At 36.8% G+C, this 27,203-nt stretch overlaps 2 protein-coding genes and 1 pseudogene across 6 annotated transcripts in view; 2 read left to right on the forward strand and 1 right to left on the reverse strand.

Annotated features, from left to right (window-relative positions):
* The window catches only part of DOCK7 (dedicator of cytokinesis 7), a 186,835-nt gene extending 175,079 nt beyond the window's left edge, over nt 1–11,756 (forward strand). For all 5 annotated transcript variants that reach the window (XM_065911740.1, XM_065911761.1, XM_065911772.1 and 2 more), the window contains 2 exons: nt 8,822–8,989; nt 11,291–11,756. In XM_065911740.1, the coding sequence (XP_065767812.1) occupies nt 8,822–8,989; nt 11,291–11,333 (211 nt within the window). In that variant the 3' untranslated portion in view covers nt 11,334–11,756. The remainder of the gene's footprint in view (nt 1–8,821; nt 8,990–11,290) is intronic.
* LOC136151722 (U4/U6 small nuclear ribonucleoprotein Prp3 pseudogene) lies at nt 5,995–7,677 on the forward strand (annotated as a pseudogene).
* Nucleotides 11,757–14,331: 2,575 nt separating the features above from the next.
* On the reverse strand, nt 14,332–25,863 carry USP1 (ubiquitin specific peptidase 1). Its single transcript, XM_065911799.1, has 9 exons — nt 25,490–25,863; nt 23,257–23,495; nt 21,910–22,030; nt 21,101–21,205; nt 20,415–20,575; nt 18,386–19,074; nt 17,611–17,781; nt 16,746–16,947; nt 14,332–15,388 (listed from the first exon to the last, which is right to left on the reverse strand). Exons 2-9 carry the CDS (start codon nt 23,424–23,426, stop codon nt 14,653–14,655), a joined length of 2,355 nt encoding a protein of 784 aa, XP_065767871.1. The 5' UTR covers nt 23,427–23,495; nt 25,490–25,863; the 3' UTR covers nt 14,332–14,652.
* Nucleotides 25,864–27,203: the final 1,340 nt, after the last annotated feature.

The raw sequence follows: 27,203 nt of genomic DNA on the forward strand, positions 1-27,203 counted from the left end.
TTAAATGTCGTTGTTGTGTCTAACTCTTCGCGACCCCATGGACTGCAGCCTGCTGGACTTCTCTGTCCATGCAATTCTCCAGGCAAGAATACTGGAGTGGATTGCCATCCCCTTCTCCTAACATCATATATGGACCTTGAAAATTAGAGATACCAAGGAAGCATTTCATGCAAAGATGGCCACAATAAAAGACAGAAACAGTATGGACCTAACAGAAGCAGAAATATTAAGAAGAGATGGCAAGAATGCACAGAAGAACAATACAAAAAAAGATTTCAATGACTGGGATAACCACAGTGGTGTGATCACTCACGTAGAGCCAGACATCTTGGAGTGTGAAGTTAACTGGGTCTTAGGAAGCATCACTGCTAACAAAGCTAGTGGAGGTGATGGAATTCCAGCTGAGCTATTTCAAATCCTATAAGATAATACCGTTAGAGCGCTGCACTCACTATGCCAGCAAATTTGAAAATTCAGCAGTGGCCACAAGACTGGGAAAGATCAGTTTTCATTCCCATCTCAAAGAAGGGCAATGCCCAAAATGTTCAAACTACCATACCATTGACCTTTTTTCACATGGTGGTAAGGTAATGCTCAAAAGACACCAAGAACAGTACGTGAACGAAGAATTTCCAGATGTTCAAGCTGGATTTAGAAAAGGCAGAGAAACCAGAGATCAAATTGTCAACATCCACTGGATCATAGAAAAAGCAAGAGATTCCGGAAAAACATCTACTTCTGCTTCATTAACTATGTTGAAGCCTTTGACTGTGAGGATCACAAACTGTGGAAAATTCTTCAAGAGATGGGAATACCAGACTGCCTTACCTGCCTCCTGAGAAACCTGTATGCATGCAGGTCAAGACAACAGTTAGAACTGAGCATGGAACAACAGGCTGGTTCCAAATTGGGGAAGGAGTATGTCAAGGCTGTATATTGTCACCATTCTTATTTAACTTATGTGCAGAGTACATCATGACAAATGCTGGACCAAATGAAGCTCAAGCTGGAATCAAGATTGCTGGAAGAAATAACCTCAGATATGCAGATGACACCACTCTTATGGCAGGAAGTGAAGAGGAACTAAAGAGCCTCTTGATGACAGTGAAAGAGGAGAGTGAAAAAGCTGGCTTAAAACTCAACATTCAAAATATGAAGATTATGGCATCCAGTCCCATCACTTCATGGCAAATAGGTGGGGAAACAATGAAAATAGTGACAGACTTGATTTCTTGGGCTCCAGAATCACTGTGGATGATGACTTCAGCCGTGAAATTAGAAGACGCTTGCTCCTTAGAAGAATATGACAAAGTTAGATAGCATATTAAAAAGCAGAGATGTTACTTTGCCAACAAATGTCCATATGGCCAAAGCTATGGTTTTTCCAGTAGTCATGTATGGATGTGAGAGTTGGACCATAAAGAAGGCTGAATGCCAAAGAATTGATGCTTTTGAATGGTGGTATTGGGGAAGACTCTGGAGAGTCCCTTGCACTGCAAGGAGATCAAACCAGTCCATCCTAAAGGACATCAACCCTGATTATTCATTGGAAGGACTGATGCTAAAGCTTCCATACTTTGATCACCTGATGCAAAGAACCAACTCATTGGAAAAGACCCTGATGCTGGGAAAGATAGAAGGCAGGAGGAGAAGGGGGCAGCAGAAGATCAGATGGTTGGATGGCATCACCAACTCAATGGACATGAGTTTGAGCAAGCTCCAGGAGATGGTGAAGGAGCGGGAAGCTCCTGGCCTGGCATGCTGCAGTCCATGGGGTCGCAAAGAATCAGACACGACTGAGCAACTGATCAACAAAAAAATGGACCTTGAAAGATGAATATGAAAGATGAATCTAGCCTGGCATGCTGCAGTCCATGGGGTCGCAAAGAATCAGACACGACTAAGCAACTGATCAACAAAAAAATGGACCTTGAAAGATGAATATTAGTTTTTTAGTCAGAAAAGAGGGGAGGGCTATACTAAGAACAAAAAACCCAGCATGAGCAAAGTTTAGAATCTGTTCTGAGAAAGATGAATAGTGAAGCTGGAACTGTAGAATCTCTGAAGACAAGTAGTCAAACACTGGTGGAAGTGTTTGTGGAAGTACGATTAAGTAGATGACTTGTTAAGTAACGAAGCAGCATCAGAACCATAGTCAGAAGCCAGTCTTTGACTTCCTATTCTGGTTTCTCTTATCAAATCATTCACTGAAAGGGTTTATTTGGGTAGCAATAATTTCACTTTACAGCACCTTTGTCATCAGGAAAATATGAGGAATGCTAACTTGTTCAAGTCTCTCAAGACAGTATTTTATTCTCCCTGCAATAGCTGTCATTAATTGTTATCAGTTTCTCCTGTGTGAACATGGTAAATATCTTTTTAAAAACTTCAGGTAGCTTCATTGTACGTCTGGGATTTTATAATCTGATTATTGAGCTAGATCACCTTATGGGTTTGGTTATAGAAAACATGGCTCCTAATATATGTTGTAGATGAACGACCAGAATAAAGAAAGCAAACTTTTTGTAGAATTGACTGACTTCTGTTGTGACTGACATATACACACTATTATATATAAAATATCTTCCCTTGTAGCTTAGTCAGTAAAGAGCCTGCCTGCAGTGCAGGAGACCTTGGTTCGATCCCTGGGTTGGGAAGATCCCTTGGAGAAAGAAATGGCAACCCACTCCGGTATTCTTGCCTGGAGAATTCCATGGACAGAGGAGCCTGGAGGCTACAGTCCATGGGGTCGCAAGAGTCGGACACAACTTAGCGACTAAACTACCAGCACCACCAAGGACCTAATGTATAGCACAGACACTGCTCAGTACTCTGTACTGACCTGTATGGGAAGAGAATCTAGAAGGGTGGATAGATGTATTTGGACAACTGATCCACTTTGCTGTACAGCTGAAACTAACGCAGCATGTAAATCAAGTATACTCTGAAAATTTTTTTAAACATTGATTTTATTATTTGGGAGGTTTCAAATACGAACCAAAAAAACCCTGCTGTGATTGTGAGCTGGATGATCTTGGAACAATACGTACTTCTTTAGGTCATAGACATTAATAATGCTTATTTTCTTTCTATTTTTTTGGAATTTTTACTATTACTACAATTCGAAAACAGATGTCCTCTTCTTTGTGTTTATTTACTATAAGGTAATGAATTCCTGTAGTTTGCAGGTCTCCTTAAGGGTTAAACTAAAGAAGATTTTCTCTTTTAAATTACAAAAAGGCAGAAAGCCAAACTACATGGTTTAAACCTTACAAGTCATAGCAAATACTGTCTTTGATTTTTGTGTGTATATATTTGTTTTATGTTAATGTGCGTATTTGTTCTACCACAACTGTTATATATATATATATTCTTAAATTCTTATTTTTCAATTAAGCTTAAAACTATTATTCTAATAGTTGTATTATCTCATCAAATATCTGAATTTAAGTTGAATTTAAATGTGGTATAGTAATGAAATGTATTTTTTTTCTTTTGCCAAATTAAAGTATTAAGCTGAAGATTACTGAGCCAAAGTACATGAACATTTTTATTGACTCCTAATATGTAATCTGTTCCAAAAAAGTTCTAAGTAGTAACAATGCCAAGAATGCAAGTGTACTAGTTGCAGTACACCTTTATGTAATGCCTTTTAAATATGATGTCTCTTATTAATCAGTTTAATTGGTACTTCAGTTTGCATTCTTTTATTCCTAAAAACAATAAACACTTTTTTTTGTATTTACTCTTTACATACTTTTAGGTATATAAGCCCTAGAATATCTTTTTTACATCCAGAAGTAGTTAAAGAAATAGTTGAATAGTATTCTTTATAACTAAAAGAATGACAACAAAACACAAAACCAGGAGACAACCAAGATATCCATCAACAGAAGAATAAATAAATCATGGTATATCCATAGGTTCAACTTCAACCATATAATACCACATCTTTTTCCAAAGTGTGTAAGCCAGATTTAAATTCTCATCAGTAGTGTTTGGGAGAGTTCCTATTGCAGTGTAACCTCCCCAGTATTTGATATTATCTGACAACCTAATTTTTACCAACCTAGTGGGTGTGAAATAATATGTAATTATGGTTTAAATTTGCATTTCTTTGATTACCAACGAGGTTGCATGTCTTGTCATGTGTTTGTTAGCTATTTCTCTTTCCTGTCTGTAAGGTTCAAAGTTCTGTTTATTGTTTGCCATTTTCCTATTGAATTCTTTTCCTTACTGATTTCTAAGTGTATTTATATACTGGAAAAGTAATCCTTTATCATTTGTATCATAGACATCCTTTCTGAACTTGAGTCTTGGCACTTTTTTTTTAAATAAATAGAAGTTGTTAAATTTAATATTGCAAAATAATTGTCTTTCTTGTTATGACTAATGGTTTTTGTGTCTTAAGAAATTTTTTATCCAAGGTCAGAGTATGTTGACTTCCTAAACATCTATAAAATAGTATCTCTCAAACTGACTATAGCCCAAACAAAAGGGGAAGAAGGCAAAAAAGGCCTTTAAAACAATTCTTTCAATTGATTTTTGCATATGGTTCAAGGTGGGGGCCTGTTTGATTTTCGTCCATATTGGTAACTGAATATTATGTGAGGTAGCAGTCAGATTTCTGTTCCCATATGGTTGTGCAGTTGACGTGGCACCACTTATTTCAAAGATTACTCTTTCTCCACTGCTTTACACTGTTAATACATCAAGTGCTCACTTTGTGTGCATCAGTTTCTAGAATTTTTTTCTTCCATTGTTTTATTTATCTCTCTTTGACTAATATGCTGTCTTAATTACTGCAGCTTTATAGTAAACTTTTATAAATGATAGAGCAATTCCTGTCACATTTTGTTCAAGGAAAGAGAATTGACTCTTCCAGTCTACAAATACGGTATATTTCTCCGTTTACTTATATCCTCTAAATGTTTTTCTAAAATTTTTCTGTAGAGACTTTATCTTTTCACTTATTCTTTGGTATTTGATATTTTTTATACTTTTGTTAATGGTATTTTTAAAAATTACATTTTGGGGGACTTCCCTGGAGGCCCAGTAGTAAAAAATCTGCCTTGCAAAGCAAGGGCCGTGGGTTTGATCCCTGGTCTGGGAAAATTCCAGTTGCTGCCGGGCAACCTAGCCCATGTGCCAAAATTAAGACCCAACACAGCCAAATAAATATTTTTTAAAAAATAAATTTATTTTCTATTTGCTGTCATACAGAAATGCAATTTATTTTTTACATGCTTTACATGAGAATATTGCCAAATTCACTTGTTAATTCTAATAATTTATGTGTAGAACCTTTTCCTTACTGTACTGTTTAGGATCTCATATAAACTGTGCTGGATAGGAATAATGATAGAGGGCATTGTTTTCTTATTTCTGATCTAAAAGAAATTTTTCATCATTGAGTATAATGTTTTCTTCATGTATTTTGTAGATATTTTTAATTAGGTGAAAGAAGTTCCCACCAGTTTGTAGTTATGCTACAAGTTTGTCATGACAGTATTTTAAAATTTTATCAGGTGGGTTGTGTGTAGGGAGTAGGGATGTAATATGGTGTTAGGACAGTTTCTTACTGTTTGGGAGTTTTGCACCTGTTTTCGTGGATGAGATTGAATTACAAGCTGTTTCTTATAGCTCCCATTAAGTTTTGGTATCTCAACCTTGAAAAGTGAGTTTGAAATTCTTCTCAGAAATAGTTGTTTATTCCTCCTATACTCTAGAATAGTTTTTTATATATTCAAAATTGTCGTGTTACAGTGGGATTATCTATCCTTTGACTGTTACGTAGAATTTGCCTGTTTGTGTTTTTTTCTGTGGGTAAATTTGTGATTTGACTGATTTGATGTATTTGATGGTTTTTGGATTATTCATATTTGTACTTGAGTGTTTTGATAAATCTAGAAAAGTAGAATTTCAGATTTATTTGCATTAAATTGTACATAATATCCTCTGTGCCTTTATAAACTTCTGCTATATTTGACCACTTTCATGAATGATGCCATAGAGAAGGCAAGGAAAGCAGCTGAACTACAAGCCCGCATCCAAGCCCAACTGGCACTGAAGCCAGGACTCATCGGCAATGCCAACATGGTGGGCCTGGCCAATCTCCATGCTATGGGCATTGCTCCCCCGAAGGTGGAGTTAAAAGATCAAACTAAACCTACACCACTAATTCTTGATGAACAAGGTCGAACTGTAGATGCAACAGGCAAGGAGATTGAGCTGACACACAGAATGCCGACTCTGAAGGCCAATATTCGGACTGTGAAGAGAGAACAGTTCAAGCAACAGCTAAAAGAAAAGCCATCAGAAGACATGGAATCTAATACCTTTTTTGATCCACGAGTCTCAATTGCCCCTTCCCAGCGCCAGAGACGCACTTTTAAATTCCATGACAAGGGCAAATTTGAAAAGATTGCCCAGCGATTACGGACAAAGGCTCAACTAGAGAAGCTGCAGGCAGAGATCTCACAGGCTGCTCGAAAAACAGGCATTCATACTTCAACTAGACTGGCCCTCATTGCTCCTAAGAAGGAATTGAAGGAAGGCGACATCCCTGAAATTGAGTGGTGGGACTCTTACATCATCCCCAATGGCTTTGACCTTACAGAGGAAAATCCCAAGAGAGATTATTTTGGAATCACAAATCTTGTTGAACATCCAGCCCCGCTCAACCCTCCAGTTGACAATGACACACCAGTTACTCTGGGAGTATATCTGACCAAGAAGGAACAGAAGAAACTTCGACGGCAGACGAGGAGGGAAGCGCAGAGGGAGCTACAAGAGAAGGTCAGGCTGGGCCTGATGCCTCCTCCAGAACCCAAAGTGAGAATTTCAAATTTGATGCGAGTATGAGGAACTGAAGTTGTTCAAGACCCCACGAAGGTAGAAGCCCATGTCAGAGCTCAGATGGCAAAAAGACAGAAAGCGCATGCTGCCCAAAAACTTACAGCAGAACAGAGAAAGGTCAAGAAAATTAAAAAGCTTAAAGAAGACGTTTCACAGGGGGTACACATATCTGTATATAGAGTTTGAAATTTGAGCAACCCAGCCAAGAAGTTCAAGATTGAGGCCAGTGCTGGGCAGCTGTACCTGACAGGGGTGGTGGTACTGCACAAGGATGTCAACGTGGTAGTAGTGGAAGGGGGCCCCAAGGCCCAGAAGAAATTTAAGCGTCTCATGCTGCATCGGATAAAGTGGGATGAACAGACATCTAACACAAAGGGAGATGATGATGAGGAATCTGATGAGGAAGCTGTGAAGAAAACCAACAAATGTGTACTAGTCTGGGAGGGTACAGCCAAAGACCGGAGCTTTGGGGAGATGAAGTTCAAACAGTGCCCTACGGAGAACATGGCTCGGGAGCATTTCAAAAAGCATGGGGCTGAGCACTACTGGGACCTTGCGCTGAGTGAATCTGTGTTGGAGTCCACCGACTGAGACTACTGCAAGCCCTTTCTCTCCCCTCTTACCTTGTCTCTTCAGTCCTCTCCTTTATTCTGCTTCCAAACCCAGCCCCGCTTGTGTGTGTGATCTCAGAACGGTGCCAGGCTGACATTTGGACAGAGGGAGAACTCCTTGATCCCTTCCCTAGTCAGCCTGGTGCTGCCCTTTATTCCTCTTATGTGAATATGATTAAAGAGTTATTTAAAAAAAAAAAAAAAAGAAAAGTAGAATTTCAGATTTATTTGCATTAAATTGTACATGATATCCTCTGTGCCTTTATAAACTTCTGCTATATTTGGCATCTCATTTTTCATTTCTAGAAGACGATACCTGGCCTTCTCTCATTTATTCTTGCCAGAGTTTAGTCTATTTTTTTAGATTTTTCAAACAACCAACTTCTGAAATTTTTAAAATATAGAGTTATCATATTTTATATTCTATTTTCTCCCTTCCACCTAAGAGTTCATTCTTTTCAAATTGCTGATTAGCTCTTCAGTTTTAGCTTTCTTTCCTTAGTATAAGCATTTAAGGCTGTACATTTTCCTCTAGGTATCACTTTAGCTGCATTTTACAAGCATTGATATGTATACTTTCTTTTTCCATTTATTCTTATTAGTTGGAGGCTAATTACTTTACGAGAGAGATACGTATACTTTTTAAACACACTTTTTCCATTTATCTGTTGGAGTCCAGATAGTTTTTCTTAAATAATCTGAATTGAATAAGCAATATCAAACTATTCAATTTTTTATTTTTCACTGATAAGTCATGGCCTCCTCTTTTGTGACCCCATGGGCTATATAGCATGCCTGTCTCCTCTGTACCTTGGATTTCCCAGTCGAGAATATTGTAGTGAGTTGCCATTTCCTTCTCCAGGGAATCTTCCTGACCCAGGGGTTGAACTCACATCTCCTGCATTGGCAGGCTGACTCTTTACCACTGAGCCACCAGGGAAGTCCATCTATTAATTTAACAAACTTTTATTTGAATACAGGCAAACCACTGTGCCAGATGCCATTGAGTATATGAGTATGGTTATATACCCTAAAGAACTTATAGTCTAGCAGTGATGTGTATGTGTGTGGGGGGAAGGGGGTGTCAGATTTAATATTAAAAAATACATAATTTTCAACTGTGAAAACTAAAAGTGGAAATTAGATTTTAAAGAAACTATGTTGGTCCTTGCTTCCCTACCTTAAACCTAATTGCAGGAGAGGATGTTTAACATACAACAGACAAAGTGAATGCCCTCATCATGGTGTGTATATATATATATATATATATATATATATATATATATATATGTAGCACTAAGCCTTCAAACTATATCAAAAGAAATCTTTTGATGACACACTGTTTTCCCTAGGTGTGAAGATGCCTTAAGGAAAAATAAGAGCTTAATTGGGCCAGATCAAAAGGAGTATCAAAGGGAACTGGAGAGAAATTATCATCGCCTTAAAGAGGCCTTACAGCCTCTGATAAACCGAAAGATCCCTCAGTTATACAAGGCAGTATTACCTGTTACCTGCCACAGGTATGCATGTTTCTTTCTTTTATTTTGTATCTTCAGAAAAATGAAATCCACTTGAATTATTTAAATAGTGAATTTGTTTACCTTGTACTAAATGGCTTCAAATATTATGTCTTCTGAAACCTAACAGGTTCAACTTTTGTAAGCCTTCTGTCAGCTATACCTGAATCAGCCTACCAGATAAAAGTCTGTGATAAAGAGAATAATAAAGTCAAGTTCTCATACTAACCAGGATACCACACATAAGTTTTATTTTCTAAAACTGTTTCTTTTAATGTCCTGTCAAAGTTTCTGGTATTGCTGTTGAGAATTTGCTAAAATATACCCTGAAACTGGGTATTCATTTCCATTATCCCTGACAGTAAATAGTATATAATATGTCCTTCTAGATTTGGATCAAAACAGATAACTGCGCTGAGTATCTAAGAAAGCATCACTATTTTCCTTTATTTTCTCAGTGTGACAAAATTAGAAGTGGAAATAACTTGGAATGTTTCTACAGCTGATCCTAATTTTATTTGAGTAGATAATTTAATCTAATTTTAGATTTCTCCTCTGTAAAATTCTTGCCTTGAAGAGGTTGTGGAAATTAAATGGCATGTCAAGTTCCAAGGACAGCACTTAACATTTTTACTTTTAACCCCTGAATTCTGGACAGGGCATGATAACTGCTAAAAGTAAACTGCATTCTTTGCATTTTTAAATCAAAATGTACATACATCTCTTGGATTACTGTGGTAATTGGTAATTGGTAAAACCAATATTTTACCACCCCCTTTTTAAAAAATTATAATAGTGAAGCTATTAAATTATACTTACTTGATCAATTATTTGGAAGGCATTTGAAGTTGCTTATATAAACAGCATGTATGCTATTGATACATAAGAAGATTAAGCTGGCTATTTGATTATCTGGTAATATTTGCTGTTCTTCAGTGACAGAATATTTGTGTACTTCTAGACCTCTGAAAATGTATACTAAGTGGACGCTGTATGTCATGTCCCCTGCAGGGAACATGTAGACAGACCATGTACAGGAGCAGGAGACCAAAACGCCTGTTTTAGAGCCCTTCTCTGGCAAAATATATTTTACTATGCAAGACACCCTAGGTGGTTTCCTCTTGAAACCCTTGTTGGGAAGCAACACTAGTCCCCTCCACTTTTGGCTTCACTTTGTCTTTTCGGAATGTCTGACTACTTCTTGCCTCTACCTACCTTCACCAGTCTTATATTCATTGGCCAAAGGTCCTGGGATAGAGTGCTGGGTACCTGAAATAGTCAGGTCTCCTAATGCTAGTTTCACTTCCATCAAATTTCTCCAACTCCTTTCAGTGGAAAGACTTATTGTTTCTGTCTGAAGGAAGCTTCCCTTACACCAGTATCCTGAATTGTGCCTTCTACTATGATGGTTATTCCTCCAAACTTTAGTTTTTAGTATTTGCAGGCAGTTTTTTGGAGCTTAGAAAATACTTTTTCTTGACAAACTATCTTCCAAGACTATTTTCCAAAAAAACAAAACCAAGTTTTGAGATTCAAAGCTGAATACAATCTCTTTGTATCTGTCCTCTCCTTTCCTAGAGATTGTAAATCTTAAGACATTAACATTTATGTCAGGAAAGGTAAGCAAAATTATCTTCTAAATTTACTTAATTATTTTAAAATATTTAAAAATTATTTAAAAAATAATTTTCTGAATTTAAACTCTTCTAAAATTATTGCAAATTTTAATAAAAAATCCTATTTACACTAATGTATAATGGTTTATTTTATGAAATGATTTAAAAGTCTTAGTTTTAATTTCTGTTTTTGTAAATATCAATATATAATCCACATAAACAAAAGCTTCCTTTGGGGTCCTCAATTTTAAGAGTGTATAAAGGACCTAAATGCCCAAAACTTGAGAGCCACTGATTTAAGGCTTAGAGTTTACTATTTTAAATAAAATACCTGTGTTTTGCCTTTTAACCTCAAGTAAATCTCCTGAAATCTCTCCCATTACACCCCTTAGTACCTGTTTAATCAAATATCTAATACATTTATTGGACAAATGAATAAATGATCAATGAACCTGGACAGTGTTACTTCAAATCTATAGAGAAGTCTACAAATTAGAATGTATAGAGCAAATAGTGTGTAGGATGAGCATGTAACTTGAAAGTAAAGAGCTTTGCTTGCACAAGTTTTAAAAGTTAATAAGGTTTTGGTGGCAAAACTTTGAGATAACTGGCAGAAAGCATGTAAACATTTTAGAGGATTATATAAAAATTGTTTTCTCATAGTTATATTCTTTCATTTTCTCTCCAGAGATTCCTTCAGTCGAATGAGTCTGCGCAAAATGGATCTCTAATAATGCACTTGTCTTATTCATTTGAAAAAAGCCATGTATTCAACACTGAGTGTGAAAAGAATTTAAGAGCTATTGAAAAAGACTTGGGACTTAATTCTGGAAATTATAGCATTAATTTACTCATGGAAGAATGCAGTGGCCAAAATAACACCAAATGGCAATTGGTGAAGTTTGAGAATCATGGCTGTGGTTTCTAATGTTCTGATAATATGCTGTCCTTTTTTAAAAAGACATTTTAATGACTCAAAGGTACACTTACATTTACCATTATTTATACCATAGCTAACGTTAAATTTATTTACTTTAAGTTTGTATTTTTTAATTTATATTACCATTTATAGATTTGTTTTGGAACCATTTTAAATGTAGTAATGCTTATTTTAAAGGTACTATTAAATATGTGAACGTTTACACTAATTAAAAGACTTAAAAAATTTTTTTATTGATAAAAGCAGAGAATGAGTTAGTTGACTCAAGAAATAGTTGCAAAAATAGCAAAATGAAAATCATAATTGACAGTCACTTTATGGGCCCACATAATAGCTCCAAATTAAATAAATAGATGGAAATAAGTTGATAATTGGCTTAAGTCTTCAGACTGGTTTCTAAGGTATTTTCCAGACACCCCAAAATGGTATTTAGAACTGCAGAAGTAACTACCTGATAACTTCTCTCTATAAATGATTATACCCTAGGATAGTTAATACCCGGTTTGATCTCTGACTCAACCTTATAGTTAATGCTAGTATGAGCTGACTCTTAGCAACTAAAATGAACAACTCCTGTTTCAAATTAAATAAGCCAGTCATTTCATCAGTTTTTACTCTTATGCAACTAAAATGAATGCTTCCTGTTTCAAATTACATCAGTCATTTCATCGGTTTTTAGTGATCTAAACTGATAAATTAGAAATCTGCTTTAAACTTATTTACATCACCATAAAAATAAGAGTTAGTGTTTGGTTTTCATCTATCAGGTGGATAAGAAATTATATTTTTTGATACTTGTATAGATTTTACAAAGTACATGTATAAAAGGTAAAATTACCTGTCAAAGTTGAGAGCTAATTAATTTAAAATTGTAACTTTTATGATATGAAAAACTAATTCGGGTTTTTTCCAACATATATTTGGCAAGCTTTTCCAAGGAAGAGTATATTAAGGATTTCTGAAAATGTCTGAACAATTTTTCTTTGTGCAGTTTTAGGAAGGATCACTTGTAATCTGTCCCTTTGATCTACTGACCACTTACATGAATCACTGAAGAACTGATCAAACACGGTACTTTCATTCTTCTAAGAGCATAGATCTGATGGCTAATATCCCCTGCTCCAGCCTCTTTTTAACAGGCAACATTATCTCAAATTCCTCTTATCTACATCAGTTCAAAGACAATCTCAAAGGTTTTTCAGGTGAGTTACAGGTGAACCAAAATGGGTCAACTAGGGAGTCAGAAAAGCATAACCTCAAAAATAAATATTTAAAAAATATTTATTTGAAAACAGAGGATCCAGATGGACAATAAGGAAAGGCAGAGTCAAGGACAGAAACTCTTTAAAGCAAGCAAAAATCGATAACTTATTTACATAGTCTCCTCTTAAGGGTGGATGAAAGAATATTAAGGAATTCCTAGGTCATTTCTCATAAAGTCACACATATATGAGATGCCACCCATCTCAGAGACTATCAAGAACTTTAAGATTTGTATGACTTAATGATCAGAAGAGGCTTCCTCTCAAAACACTGGTATAACTGAACACTTCTGAACTTAGCCTACTGTGTTCTTCAGTTTTCTTAAGAGAGAAAATTTTTGTGTCAGCAAGCTATACTAGTTCTTAACCATAGCTGTCTCTTGAGTGTTACAGAAGCCCAAGTTCTGTCCTAGAACTACTCCATCAGAACTCATAAAGTAATGTTAAGGATGTTTTAAGAGTTCTATTAGTGACTCCTACTCCCTCAACTGCTTATAGGTGGTGTTCTGAGCTCTTATTTTTAAAAGGTCCCATTGATTCTGAATGTAAAAAGAGGTGTGGACTGTGACTTTTTATATCACACCATCTTGTAAAAGAATTTGTAAGACATTAACTGTATAGATTATTAGTTGACTGGTACTCTTATTTGTTGAAATGGGGTATAGCAGTGTTATTCCAAGAATTATATATTCTTTGGATTTTTAATATTCTTAATATCAGGAATGTCCTTTAACAAGTCATAACTGATTATTTACCAATTTAATGTTAAAAGTGAAAATTTAACCCAGTTTTTCTGTGCCTAAAGCCTTAAGTTCTCCAGTTTTGGATTCCTTAAAGTTATACATCTACTTTAAAGGAAAACTAGGTATGACAGTTAAGATGGACCAATAAGCACAGTTTCTATTTGAAAATTTCTTCACCTCCAACTGTCAGAAAGTATTGAGTATTATTAAAGGTAATTATGCATGTTTATTTTCTTCTATGTATGTATGTTTATAGTATGTTTATACACACACAGTCTTTTTTTAAAGAGAATCCAGCTATATATATGGTAAAAATATGCAAGTAAAAAATTCAAGCATTTGTATACATCGTTGTTAAGCAGTTTACATTTTATTGACCTCCTGGTTTTTAAAAAAGTTAAATTTAAGGTCACACCTCTAAGTTTGATGTACTATATACAGACCGTGCAGAGTATGACTATGAAGGGATACAAATTAGCCCATGCCCCCCAAAGATTTACTAGTATACAGAATCCTTTTCATAAATACACATAAAATTCTGGTGAAGATAGAAGAGGACTGACTCTACAAGTTTTCTGAGATATTTTTCAAAGTGATTCAAGGCACAAAATGTACACTGTTGTGAATACATACATATTCCAGGGTTTGTGCCTGTAATATAGCCCATCTAAGGTTTGGTTTATGATTTACAAAACTATATGTACTGAAATGAGATTCTGCTTCTTAGCTGAAAACCCACAAGACCTATAAACATTGTGTATATAATTACTCCAAAACATGGAGATACAAATACAAGCACTTTATTTTAAAAAGCAAACACAAAAGATAGATGTAAATTCAAAAGTGTTTAAATGCTTCAATTTTGAATAATTCAGTTAAGAACCTATACAAGTTTGTTCCCAGAAGCTAATGTTATCACTAGTCTCTACTAAGGAAAATGAAGTCTAAAAATTAACATGGTTTTCAATAATTCAAATTTCACTATTTATATAAAAACCTAGAGACCAATAATATCCAATAGCTTCAAAAGATAAGCTACTTTGATGTAATCAGTTTACCGATGTTTATCCATGTCTCTTTAATATATACACAAGGAAAATACACTCTATAATTTCTTATAAAATAGCAAGTAAGGAGTAGATGTAGGAGATGTAGAAGGGGAAAGAGAATTCAAAAAGTCCTTCTCTTCAGTAACTTTCACTTCAGAATCATCAAAAAGCAACCACTTCCCCTCATACTCCTTTAAGCTTTGCACTACATATGAAATTTTGTTCTCAAAACCACTAATGTTAATGCCTGTTTGGTCACTGGATTCCTTATTACTATCAGATTCATGGGTCCCATTAGTATTGTTAGTCTCAGAATTTCTATTTTCAGGAAGTGCTGTACTGGCAACTTTATCAGGATTAGACACTTTGTTGTATAACTCGTAATCTGCCTTGCTCTTTTGTCCTCCAAGAAGTCCAATAGCTTCTACATTTTTTTTGTTCAAAACTTTACTTGGCTGGTTATTTCCACTGACTCTAATAGACACTTCTTCATTGTCACAATTTTCAGCCACACCCCTTACTTCCTCCTCATTCAATGGTTCTGGCTTACCTATTTCACACATTTGGTCGATCACAAAATTTTCCTTATCTAGTTCTAAACTGTTAAGGTCAGTGACTTTAACAGAAGCAGTATAGTGCCCACTACTAATTGTAATGCCACTATGCATCACAACTGCAAATAGTCCATAGCTGTCGTTGGTTGGCTTTGTGCTCCATTCTTCTAGTGACAATTTAAGAGGTGTCAGTAAAGGAGTGTTGATCTTGGAAAGTCCACCACCATAACAGTCAAACCTTTGAAAGGAAAAAAAAAAAATGGTTTTCTGGGGTTCCACTTTATATATTCAGCTTTACATCCAATGTGAAACCAAGTAAAAAGGCTGAACAAACCTTAATATTTATTGCTCATATGAATAAAAACACCACCACCCAAATTTTGTATGACATTTACACAAAGAATACTGAAATACCTACAGTACTAATAGGTGCTTCTGTGTAGGATATATGGCACTTCCCCCTTTTGTTTATTTTCCTAATTTTGTACAGCAAGAAAATAACATTTTAAAAAACGACTGATCTTCAAATCTCTTTTCCTGTAAATCTAATAAATCACTGTAGTGTGAAATCTGTCTCTACAACCAAGATTTGGGGACAAGAAAAAGCTATACTGTAGCAAAGAAAAAGTCCACTGAAAGAAAGGACTATGTCATCTTCTGGCAAAATAAAACGTGTGGAGAGCTACTGGGAAGCTCTCATGGTAATTTCAAACAACTCATTAATATAGAAAGGAATAAAAGCTACAATGACATTATATCTACATGTCAGAAAAGGCAGTCTATCTAAAAATAGCTAGAATTTTGATATTATTTTAAAATCTTTTAAATACTTAAATGTTCAACTATAGAAAAATCTCTCAAATTGTTCATACTTGTTTTATTTCCTGTCTTACTTACCTTAAAACTAAAATAATTTTGCTTGTTTCTCTCCCCTCAAAAAAAATGGTGATGTATAAACAAAATTTGTGCCTTGCTTTTTCAAATCCATTACAATAATAAGGAATGAAAATGAACAAATCATATGCAGCTGGATGCTGACAGCAGGAAGAGATGAAAGAGGTCTTAAGGACAGTCCGTGAGTGGTGAAGCTGAGTGGGGTCTATATTCCAGTAGTTCGTTTTTTGTCATCAGACTTGTGTCTGAGCAGCAGCCCTCTGATTGGTTATGTCCTAGTTAACTCATTACCTACTAGTAATTATTAATACAACCTCTATGTACTTATAAGATCCATGTAAGAGGTTTTCCAAGGTGGCACTACTGGTAAAGAACCTGCCTGCCAATGTAGGAGATGTGGTTTTGATCCCTGGTTTGGGAAGATCCCTTGGAGGAGGGCATGGCAACCCACTATAGTATTCTTGCCTGGAAAATCCCATGAATAGAGGAGCCTGGCAGGCTACAGTCCATGGGGTTGCAAAGAGTTGAACATGACTAAAGCAACTTAGCACACACACACACGTGTATAAGACATATTTTATGTTCTTTATTAAATAAAATGATTTTGATAGTCTAAGAAATATTAGCAAGGGTTAAAATGATGTTTTTTTTCCTTTATAGTAAATATCATAGTATTTTGAATAAAACTTCAGAATACTCACTCCAAGCCACTAGCAGCAAAGCACTTCAAATGAATAGTTATAACTTCAGGCATTTTGTCAAACAAAAGACTTCGTTCCGCTTCAGTATAATGATGGCAGTTTTCACAGAAATATTTATCTTCTCCTACAATCCTTTCCACTGAAGCAAATTGTGAAATTGCCCATCTCAGGGTCTTCATTTCTGTTTTTGGCTCTGGAGAAACTACACAAGAGAATCCTGTCACTCACAAGTGAAAAATCTCTCAAAAGCTAAGCTATAACTTTTTATATTCAAAATTAGCATGTACTTTTAATCAACCAATCCTTCCTAAAAAATATAACTAAAGAGATTTATTTTTAGTTTCAGAAACTAGTAACTTTCTTCAACAGAGCACATACCTCTAAATATTTCATATCTGGTCAAAAAATATTGAGGAAAGAGCAAAATCAAAATAAGCCTACTCTGACTCCATGAGACACAGATTTTAGTTTATATTTAAGTCGATTTACAATATCTAAACAGGTAAACCAGTCTCAATCATTTCCCATGACATTACTCTTCTTTTTGTGGTTTACACAACAGAACATTAGGTTCAAATATGTTGTCAACAAAAATATCCTCAACAGCGCAGATACTCAGGTAGCCAAAAATCAACTTATTAAAGCATTTCATTTTCTCATTATAACATACTCTATACATCAAAATAAAGATGCCATAATTTTCAAATATAGTTAACTATTAACAAATGAAGCTATACAAGAGAACGATTTTATTACACTAAAGACATTTTTTTCCCCTCAATAATTATATAAGCTACTTATTAGACAGTTTTGAGGAAAACTGAAATTATCCCATGATCCGTGCAAGACTCAAGATTTTGCTTACTTTCAGAACTTTCCTCTACTTTGGAAAGCTCATCTTCTTGCACTGGTACACTGATGTCTTGAAAATCTTCTCTTCTCTCTGTTAAACTTTCACATTCTAAGCAACGAGTCCGTAATACCAGCTGACCTTGAAATAATTTTTCAACTAGCTCAAAACCAATTTGCTCTGCACCTAAAACAAAAAAAAGAAAACACAAATCTATACAGATGAGTTTTTCAGTACAGCCCAAATAACCATTATTCCATTTAAAGTAGACCATGAATAAAAGGCTGATTTTCACATTTCAACTTGCTTATCAGCATTAAGAGGTGACAATCATGTAGTATAAACTCACTGTAAAGAAAAATTTGAATATATGAATTACTGTTACCTCAATGAAGAGTTTCAACACAATTATGTCTTAAAACTCCCTTCCCAAAGATATCCCAAAGTGTGTCAGTTCTACAGATTTTCCCTGAAATCTGTGTGAACCTAAGTAGAAATCCAGTTCAATTATGATACAACTACCTAGTAGATGCAATTTCTTTCATGAGTTTACGTCAAATACTGCATATATTCTCTTGTCATTAAGATGTATTAAACTCCCCTAATTTATAAACATAAATTACTATTACCTTAAGATACACACATAAAATACATGTAAGTGCAGTGCTTGAAAAACTAGTTCACACTGTGTTAAACTTAAAACTTATACCAGATGTATATGCATCTAAGAAAATGCCAATTCTGCAGCTGTTAATCTTCCTATCAATGTTCAAGAATAAATTATACTGACCTTTGTTTATGGGCTTAACTTCATTAACATTAATGGGCATATCATTATTCCCTGGAGACTCAAGTTCACAATCATTAGTTGTATTATCATTTTCATACTTCCTCAAGTCCTCTTCAAGATCATATTCATTTTCTTTACACTGTCCTTTGGATCCTTGGTTTGTTGCTATTTTACCCATACTACAGAACTTGGAAAGAATGCTGGGTTGCTTAGCTGTAGACTTTAACCAATTTATTTTAACTTTTGATTTCCTTTGGGAGGATCTTGCATTCTCGTTTTCAGAAATGTGCTTGGGGATTATTTTAGGAGGAATCTCTAATGTATCACCTGCAGCTTTTCTTTTTGATCTGGTTTGTCTCTGGTTTTCTTCCAAAGACTGGTGTTCCTTAGAGATTTTAACTTTTTTTTTCATGTTACCAAATTCAGCATCACTTTTTCTTTTCCCATTTCCTTTTGGGAGTTTTTCTCTGTAGTCTTCAGAATGCTTCATACTGTCCATCTCCATGCTGTTATTATCACTCATTTCCTCTTTCTGATATTCTTCTTCTACCTTAGTAGATAAGTCTTCCACATTTTTTACTTCTTCTTTTTTTAGGAGTTGGCATGTTTCTTGAATGTTTCCCAAAATACACTGTAATACTTCCTGTGCATCATGCTGTAGATATCCTTCATACATAGGGTTGAGTTCCCTATAAACAAAAATTTTCATTTCATCTATTCTAGTTTTGAAGATATAATAACAAAACAAAAAACCACCTTGCCATTACAGAACTATTAAAGTCCAGAAATATTTATTCAGCTACTAATCTGAAACTTTTAGGTTAAACGTTTAGGTAAACTTTTAACTGAAAAACAGATTTAATCTCATTTTCATCATCACAAATACTTTGATCTCCTAAATATTATTAATAATAGCTAATATGTACACAATGTTTACTATGCACATTTTATTCAAAATGTTTTATATATGGATAGGTAAGTATTATGGCCTTGCAGCACAGCTTGTGGGATCTAATTCCCTGACTAGTGGTCAAATCTGTGCCCCAGCAGTGGAAGTGCAGAGTCTTAACCACTGGACTGCAGGGAAAGTCTCAAACTTTTCATTTTGGAGGAGGTGGTGCATGGGTAAGCTGCACTGCTTGTGGGATCTTCCTTCTCTGACCAGGGATCAAACTCAGGTCCTTGGGAATGAAAGCATGGAGTCTTAACCACTGGACCACCAGGGAATTCCTTCTAAATGCTTTTTATGTTATATGTGTAATCCTCACAATAATCCTATGAGGTAACTATTATATCCCCACTATTTACAGATAACTTGTCCAGGTCAGTCACAGAGATGCGAAAGTCAGGCTTCAACCTACCCCTGGCCACCATGCTACACTGCCTCTTAACAAATGTGTGGCAGTAAGTTACATGTAGGTCTATTCCTAAACAATGAAATAATTTTTAAAAGACTTAAAACCCCATAATATTTTGGATAAAGCCTTTTTATATATAGGATAAAGTTTCATTTTTTTAAGACAATATTACAAAGAAATCTAATTCAGTTAATAGTTTTCTTCTGAATACACACAACAAAAATAGAAGGCTTGGAATTTGTTGTTCTTGTGTATAACATATTTTGGATACAGACCAAAGGATTTCTATCTGAAATCCTTGGGACCAAGTGTATTTGGTAATTCAGAAATTTTCAGATTAAAAAAACCTGGCACATAAGTAAAATACGTATTACTGACAAAATAGGGACAGTATTCCGTAATTATACACATTACTACTTCTACAGAAATGTATGAATATTCACATTACAGGTAAATATGAATATAAACTCATACAAATTCAGATTTAATGAATTTAGTACCAATCTTAGGAAAAATTTCCAGTCTTTTGAGCCTCTGGGATATCAGGACTATAGACCTGTCGTTTCTGTTTTCCTTGCCATTTATTCCCCCCATTGTTCACATATCACTCTCCTCCAAAGAGAGTAATAAGTAGCTACATCGGAATCCTAAAATCATATAATAGGCTATACCTGAGTGTGTTAAGTAGTCGCCTTGGCTGAGTAGCAAGTTCATCAGTGTATTTCTCTGGATTTAATAGAAAACTAGCCTGAAGCTGTTCAACTGAAATGATCAAGGACTGTAAGCTGCATATTAGTTCATAACTTGCCAAAGCATCTTCTTTGCAATTTCCCTGTCAAGAAACACACAAATGTTTTTATTTATGAACAAATTAACTTACCCCTTTTTCTCACTAGACAATACTAGTTTTTCTAACTCTAATTTCATAAGGCTAATTTTTTGGAAATATACAAAATAAACTTCAAAAAAAATTTAAGTATATTTTTGCTTACTTTCTATTATGTGGGTGATAATGGTTTCTTAATTATGTAAGTCAAAGGTTTCTTCAAATTTACATAAATAGTAAAAATGAGTCAATTTGAAAATACAATAGGGTAAAAAGGGCACAATGTATTATGGTGGTATGTGTAAAAGTGTTTACTGATAAATAATAAATCAAGAGGACTAGAGAAAAATATAAAAGGGGATATAATTAAGCAAACTGCCTACTCCACAAGAATGAAAAATAATTGCCAATAAGAAATTTAATTTTCACATGTAAATTTAAGAGAAATTATCTTGGTTATTCTCCCAAATCCTCTGTATTTATTACTTTTTCATTTCTAAGCAAGTGAATTTTATTAATTTTATTTTTTACCTTATCATTTTGATTGGCTTCATCTTTTAGGGCTTCTTTCTTCCTTGAAATGATATTAAATAAGTGCTTCACTCCAGATTTAAAACCAGGACAAAAATATAAAACCTATAAAATGAGACTGTTTTGAGTATTTACAAAAACGATATACCTAAAAAATCATTAAAATGCTATCATGGTTTTTGAAGAGTATGTTTTCAAATAAGTATTACTTAAAATTTTGAGATTAGTATGTGTGTCAAAAATTGTTCCCTTTCATCATAGTAGCCTGCTATTTTTCCTCTGTAGCAAAGCACTGAGCCTGAAGTGTACAACATGAAAATACGTAGTTTCAAGGCGTAAAACACGTATCAGTTCAGTTCAGTCGCTCAATCGTTTCTGACTCTTAGCGACCCCATGGATTGCAGCACCCCAGGCTTCCCTGTCTCACCAATTCCTGGAGCTTATTCAAACTACCTCACTGAGTCAGTGATGCCATCCAACATCTCATCCTCTGTCATCCCCTTGTCCCCTTCTCCTCATATCATATAGAATCAACTGGACAGAAAACTAAAGGTTTAGTATCTTCAATTTAACTAATATCTACTCAACTTTGCTATCCCAATGTTAATATATCATTTTCTCTTACCTCAAAGGAAATTTATAACATGAATTTAGAATCATGATTATTTTACCCCATTATGTTTTATTTACAACCAAAGGCAAAGACAGTATGGACAACTGAAATCCTCCAATAACCTAGATTCTCAGAAAACAGTTACATTATTCTTTGCATACTAAAATTTTATGATATAGCACAACTGTCAACTTACCTGAAGTATACTATTAAGATAACAAGTATTGCCAAGATTATTCAGTCCCACAAATGGTAGCAAATTTTCTCTCTTCTCACAGTTTATAGGCGAGGACTGTGCCGCAGGAACAACTTGATCACTATTAAGTATAGAAAAAAGAAACAGATAACAAAGTAAAATCTTAAAGTGGGAATACTACTTCCCTAGACTTAGTCTTTCCCCAAAAGTTGTAGATAAGTACATGGATTTTATTTAGATGGCACTTTAACAGAATTAATCTTTACAGGTGTAAAAACTGCTGTACATCCAGAATAAAAGTATTACAAGCACTTTAATAATATTATTAGAGCCAACAAGCTTCAAACAATTCCACTAAAGGACTGTTAATCCCATTTTACAAAGTAGAAAACTGCAGAACTGGTACTATCATTTGTTTAGCCAACATGACGTTTTTATCAAGTAGTTTAATTCTGAACAGAATCCTGGGAGTATGACACTATTTGGGAGAGGCTGCACTAAGTCAGATTCTGTTAATAAAAGACTAAGAGGAAACCAAGTCTATGAAGATGCTTATACGGCTGTCCTCCACTTAAAAATGAATTGTTCAAGTTTATAATTCTTTAACCTCATTTTAACAAATAGTCCTCAAAGCATTTTTATTTATTTTACAACTGTTATTATTCTTATTACCTTAAGGTATTTATAGGCATGAAGCTGGTAAATAAGAGGTTTACACATAATCTCCTAAACTGATTATTGGTAAATACCAATACTAGGAAATTACACAGGGGACCAAATATACATTAGTCATAGCAGAGTGACTGTGTGTTGAATTTAGAGCAAGTGTAGACTCCAACTAGAACACTATTGGTGAAACAAAGAATATCATTCTGTTCTGATTTCTTTTCAATCACTGAAGGATTTATTGCATCAAAAGTGTATCTTGTAGGTTTGAGAATTCACGTACTAGGTATGACTACAAAGTGCATCTCAGGTAACTGTCAGGTCTTCCGAACCAAAAGACCACCACAAATTTCTTTACCCTTACATAAAACATGTTGCACTACAATCAGATTAAAACTGAAAAATAATTTCAGTCAATAAATACTTCTCTAAGTTAGTCTAACTGGACAAACACAATTTGAGTGAGTTATATTAACTGTGACGTGATCCCTGTGGGGAACCAGCAGTTTTATCCGGTTTCTACTATACACTGCTAGACTTGTCTCACTAACGTGTGTTTTTTTATACCCCTCTGAGGACTATCAGGTCAGAATGATTGTAGCAATCAAACCAAGTTCCCTGCTTTCTCATTGATATAGAATTTTTAGAAGTACAGAAATATGCTAAAAATAACATACATACATTTCAGATCCTTTATATTCAGAAGTCTTTTCTTCATTTTCTTGAGAATCTGTGAAATCCAAGGCTCTCTTGGTTTCCTTTTTCTGAAAAAACTTCAAGGAAAGTCTGTTTTTTTTGGATGGACTACCTCTTGAAAGCCCATTACTTTCACTAGGTATGACACCAGGCATTTTCTCCTCAAATCCCAAGCAGTTGACAGGAATTAACTTATACAGGGATCTTGTAATCACCAATCATATCTGTTAATCAGAGAAAAGGTTATTAGTTTTCAGTTATCAACTGTTGGCAATAAAATCATCAGTTCTGAAAACAAATTTACCAAGGAATGGTACTAATTAGAACTTTGTATTGGAAAATCTAATGCCCACTAATAAGAGCCAGTCAATGTTTACTGCTTAAATGAACAAGCTGCCATTTGTCCTTAACTCTTAAACAACAACAAAAAAGTCATGATACTGAACTTTTATTAGCCTGTTATTACATTTAAGGGTAGCATCACAAAATACCCCACTTTAGTAAGAGATCTGTGGTAAAGTATTATCATTAAAGGGTAAAAACTTTATCTATTAGTTCACCCAGAAAACACTGAGCAACAGTACAAGGTGGGGAAAAGAGGGATGAATGGGAAATGAAAGGTCTAGAAGTGACTTGAGTTCTTCTTCTAAAGTCTCTTCTAGTTATATGAAATAAGCTATTTAAAGTATAATCTGCATACAAGAAAAGGCCTATACCTCGTGTTTACACCTAAAAACTTGTGTAATAAACTGTATTCGAAGTTGAGATAATGGTGTAAAAAACTGCTGTATTTTGTGTATATCAAATTCTTATGCACTAGAATCCAAAATATACTAATTTTCCAAACTTTTTCTAACTACAGAATTAAAATACTGGTTTAAGTAGGAAAAAAGAAAAGCTTCCCTTGTGCAAACTTTCATCCCTGTTTTATAATAAAACTTGGATTTTTTTTAAAAAGGCTGTATTTGTGGTAGTCATTTACACTTCAGTCCTGTTTTTCATTAGGAAGATATTAGAAATAATTATCTATTACCAGAAAATCAGTTAAGAGTCCAAAAGCTCAGCAATGACTTTCAAATATAGGTAAAGGATGAACTAAACTCACACCCTTAAGCATTTCACTGGGCTGCCTCTGAAGTGGGAATTCATAACACTAAACTCAGCTTTCACATGCCCCTTTTTTGAGACATCTCAGCAATACCTAGAAAGCAAATTTCCACACTCCAACTCAATTTATTCGTATGAAATGCTATCACTAATGATAAACTTGCCTGCACTACAGTGTCAGGGATCCCTGAGCATAACTTGTGATTCTTGTCAAAGGTTGTTCTTAGGAGCCAATTCTAATAAACGACGGAAACTGGATTCTCTGAGAGAAATCGGACTTCAACAACAACAACAAAAACGACCCAGCAGCTGAAATAACTATCAATCCTAATCAATAAAGCAATCCTCAGGGCTCCTCAAAGCAATGATTAAACATTAGCCCTACCTAGACTATGTAACTGTTTACCAGGTGCCATATCTTAAGCTACACCACCTCTTGCTCCTGGCCGTCCTTATCACTGGGAGGCTGTTACGTCAAAAATGTTTCTCTAAATCAAGTTTCGCAGAAAACACAATATATCGAACATTAAATATTCTTGGCCAAATGACAACGTGAACACAAAGTCCCATTAGTTTCAGGTTCTTTCCTCTAATATGGCACATCTCAATTCTAACTTTTCACGAAAAATATAAAACTAGGATAACATCCTCGACAAAGGTTTAAGACACGTGGCGTTCTAAAAAGTTGTAGAAAATCTAAAAGTTAAACTGCGCGGTAAATTCTAGCAATCACCGACACTGAACAACGTGAGCGCAAACATCTCTTGTCCCTACCCTGCACACTCTAAGAACCGAAAAGAAACTGAGGAGATGACGGACGGTGTTGCCGTCCGTGCCCGTCAGACGCGGCGGGCGGCAGGCGTCTGGGAGCGAAACTATAGCGCCCGGCCCCTCGCCCGCGGAGTTGGCCTATTTACGCCCGGCCCGCACCTGCCCGAGTCCCCAGCGGCGGCTGGAAGGGGCACGGCCGCTGACTGGAGGGCTAGGCTGGCAGCTGGGCGGGGACGCGGCAACCCAAGGAGCCGGGGGTCCTCTCCGCGGCCCCCTTGGGCGCCGGCCGAACTTCCCGCGGCGCCCGGGAACCGGCCCCTCCTCCACGGGCCCTCCTTACCTGGTCATGGCCCAGAGCGAGGTCCGCGGCGGTGACGCCGGCAAGTCCAACCCCGCTGAGTGCGGGTGCGACAGGTAAGCCCCTGCCCCGGGCCCGCGGGGGCCCCCGACCCACGGAAAAGCTGACCCTATCGCCCTCCCCGCGGGGAAGTGACCATTCGCTCTTAAGAGCGGGAACCCGGGCTGCAGCTCGGTCCTGCCTGGCGCGGGCACCAACTACATCCCCGGAGCGGCGCCCTCCCGCGCCCGCCCCCGCCCCGGGACGGCAAGGAGCGCCAGAAGCGGCTCCGCTAGCCGGGCGCCCGAACCGCTAGGGTCTTCCTCACTCCACCACCGACGGGAACTTGGCGCGTTTTCCTCTGTCTCAGGACCCCCGTGTTTTAGCCTCCGCCCGCGCCAGCGCCGCGATTGGAGGCGGCGTCCTACGAAAGTGCCGGTTCTAGTCTCCACGCTGCAGAGACGCAAAAGGCCAGAGCCGCCTCGCGACCGCCACTCGCCCCTCTGGCACGCCCGGACTCCGGAACCAGCTGGAACGGTAGTTGCCCCAAGATCGTAACGGGTTCTGCGGTTTCAAACAGCGCAGGCAGCGTCACGGGCAGCTCGCGCGGGTCCTCGCTGAGGGCGCGCGCTGGGAGCTAGAGGCCTGGCTGGCGGGCTCGAGCCTCGCACAAACACCCCGCCTCCCCCCGCCCCGCCCCGCCCTTTTTTTTTAACCATTCGTGCGCGAGAGTTGGGGAAAAGCGTACGGGTCGGGAGACGGGACAGAGAGCTGGGACGGGCTCCTTACTCTGGAAGGAGCCGCCAGGTACTCAAATCCACCAATCCGTGATGACAATCCCCAACCCTGCCCACCCGCCGCCCAGGAGAAGCCAATCAGAAGTACCTAGACAAAAAGCGGACTGGGTGGGCGGGGAAAAGCAGTTCAGCCAATACCAAAAAGAAGAGAGGAGGACTTCAGCCAATCATTTTTGGACATACAGAGTGTTCCTCAGGCGCTGTTCCCTTCCTTGGGCTCTCATTGGCTCTCGAGTGCGCGCTTTCGCTGCCGACTGTTAAATTTCGCTGTGAGTTTTGTGAATCCTCGAAGGTGGGACACCCGCGAGGGTGTGGTTTCCGGAGCTAGGCCCACAATAAAATCCGCCCCCGTTTCCTGCGTACACTCCTGGGCGGAGTTACCCGGAAATTAGTTTCGGAAAATGGCCGACTTCTTTGCTTAGTCCGTTGCGCATGGTATTTCTGTATCGAATCGCAGGCCCAGGTCCAAGGCCACCCAGTAAAAACAAGCGCCGCAGTAAATAATAGTAGATTCTCTCTCAACTGAATGCTACAAAGTCGAGAATCCCTCTTCAGCCTCTCTGTGCCTCATTTCCTCCTGCTTACCCGTTCCCCTTCCTGGCTAGACAAGAAAATGAAAGAGCGTTCTTAAGGCCCAGCTCTGGCTGACGGAGCTGCAAGGGGATCCTGTGCCAGTCCTTACTAACGGGCTCAAAAACGGCAAGGCAGGCCTTACCTGGTTTCTGCCTCTGTCTGTTGTACGCCTACCTCGGTGAGGTACCTCACAAAGCAAGTGTAGTGAAGAATAAGTACAATCCAAATTCATTTAACCAAGCGTGTTTTTAGGTGATCAGTATGTGCAGGCATTCTTTAGTTGACATGAGTTATAAGGAAAGGAAATAAGGAGTGTGCTCTCTTGGGTAATAATACTGCAGTCTTGA

This window comes from Muntiacus reevesi, chromosome 1, assembly GCF_963930625.1.
Source record: "Muntiacus reevesi chromosome 1, mMunRee1.1, whole genome shotgun sequence".
Classification (NCBI taxonomy): domain Eukaryota; kingdom Metazoa; phylum Chordata; class Mammalia; order Artiodactyla; family Cervidae; genus Muntiacus; species Muntiacus reevesi.

Excerpts from the sequence above, each read along its gene's own strand:
- USP1 (XM_065911799.1), bottom strand. The coding sequence starts at position 23,426 with ATGCCTGGTGTCATACCTAGTGAAAGTAATGGGCTTTCAAGAGGTAGT. Across the intron at positions 22,031-23,256 it reads GAATATAAAGGATCTGAAAT|TGATCAAGTTGTTCCTGCGG; the intron begins GTATGTATGTTA and ends TATACTTAATAG. Across the intron at positions 21,206-21,909 it reads ATCTTAATAGTATACTTCAG|GTTTTATATTTTTGTCCTGG; the intron begins GTAAGTTGACAG and ends CTCATTTTATAG.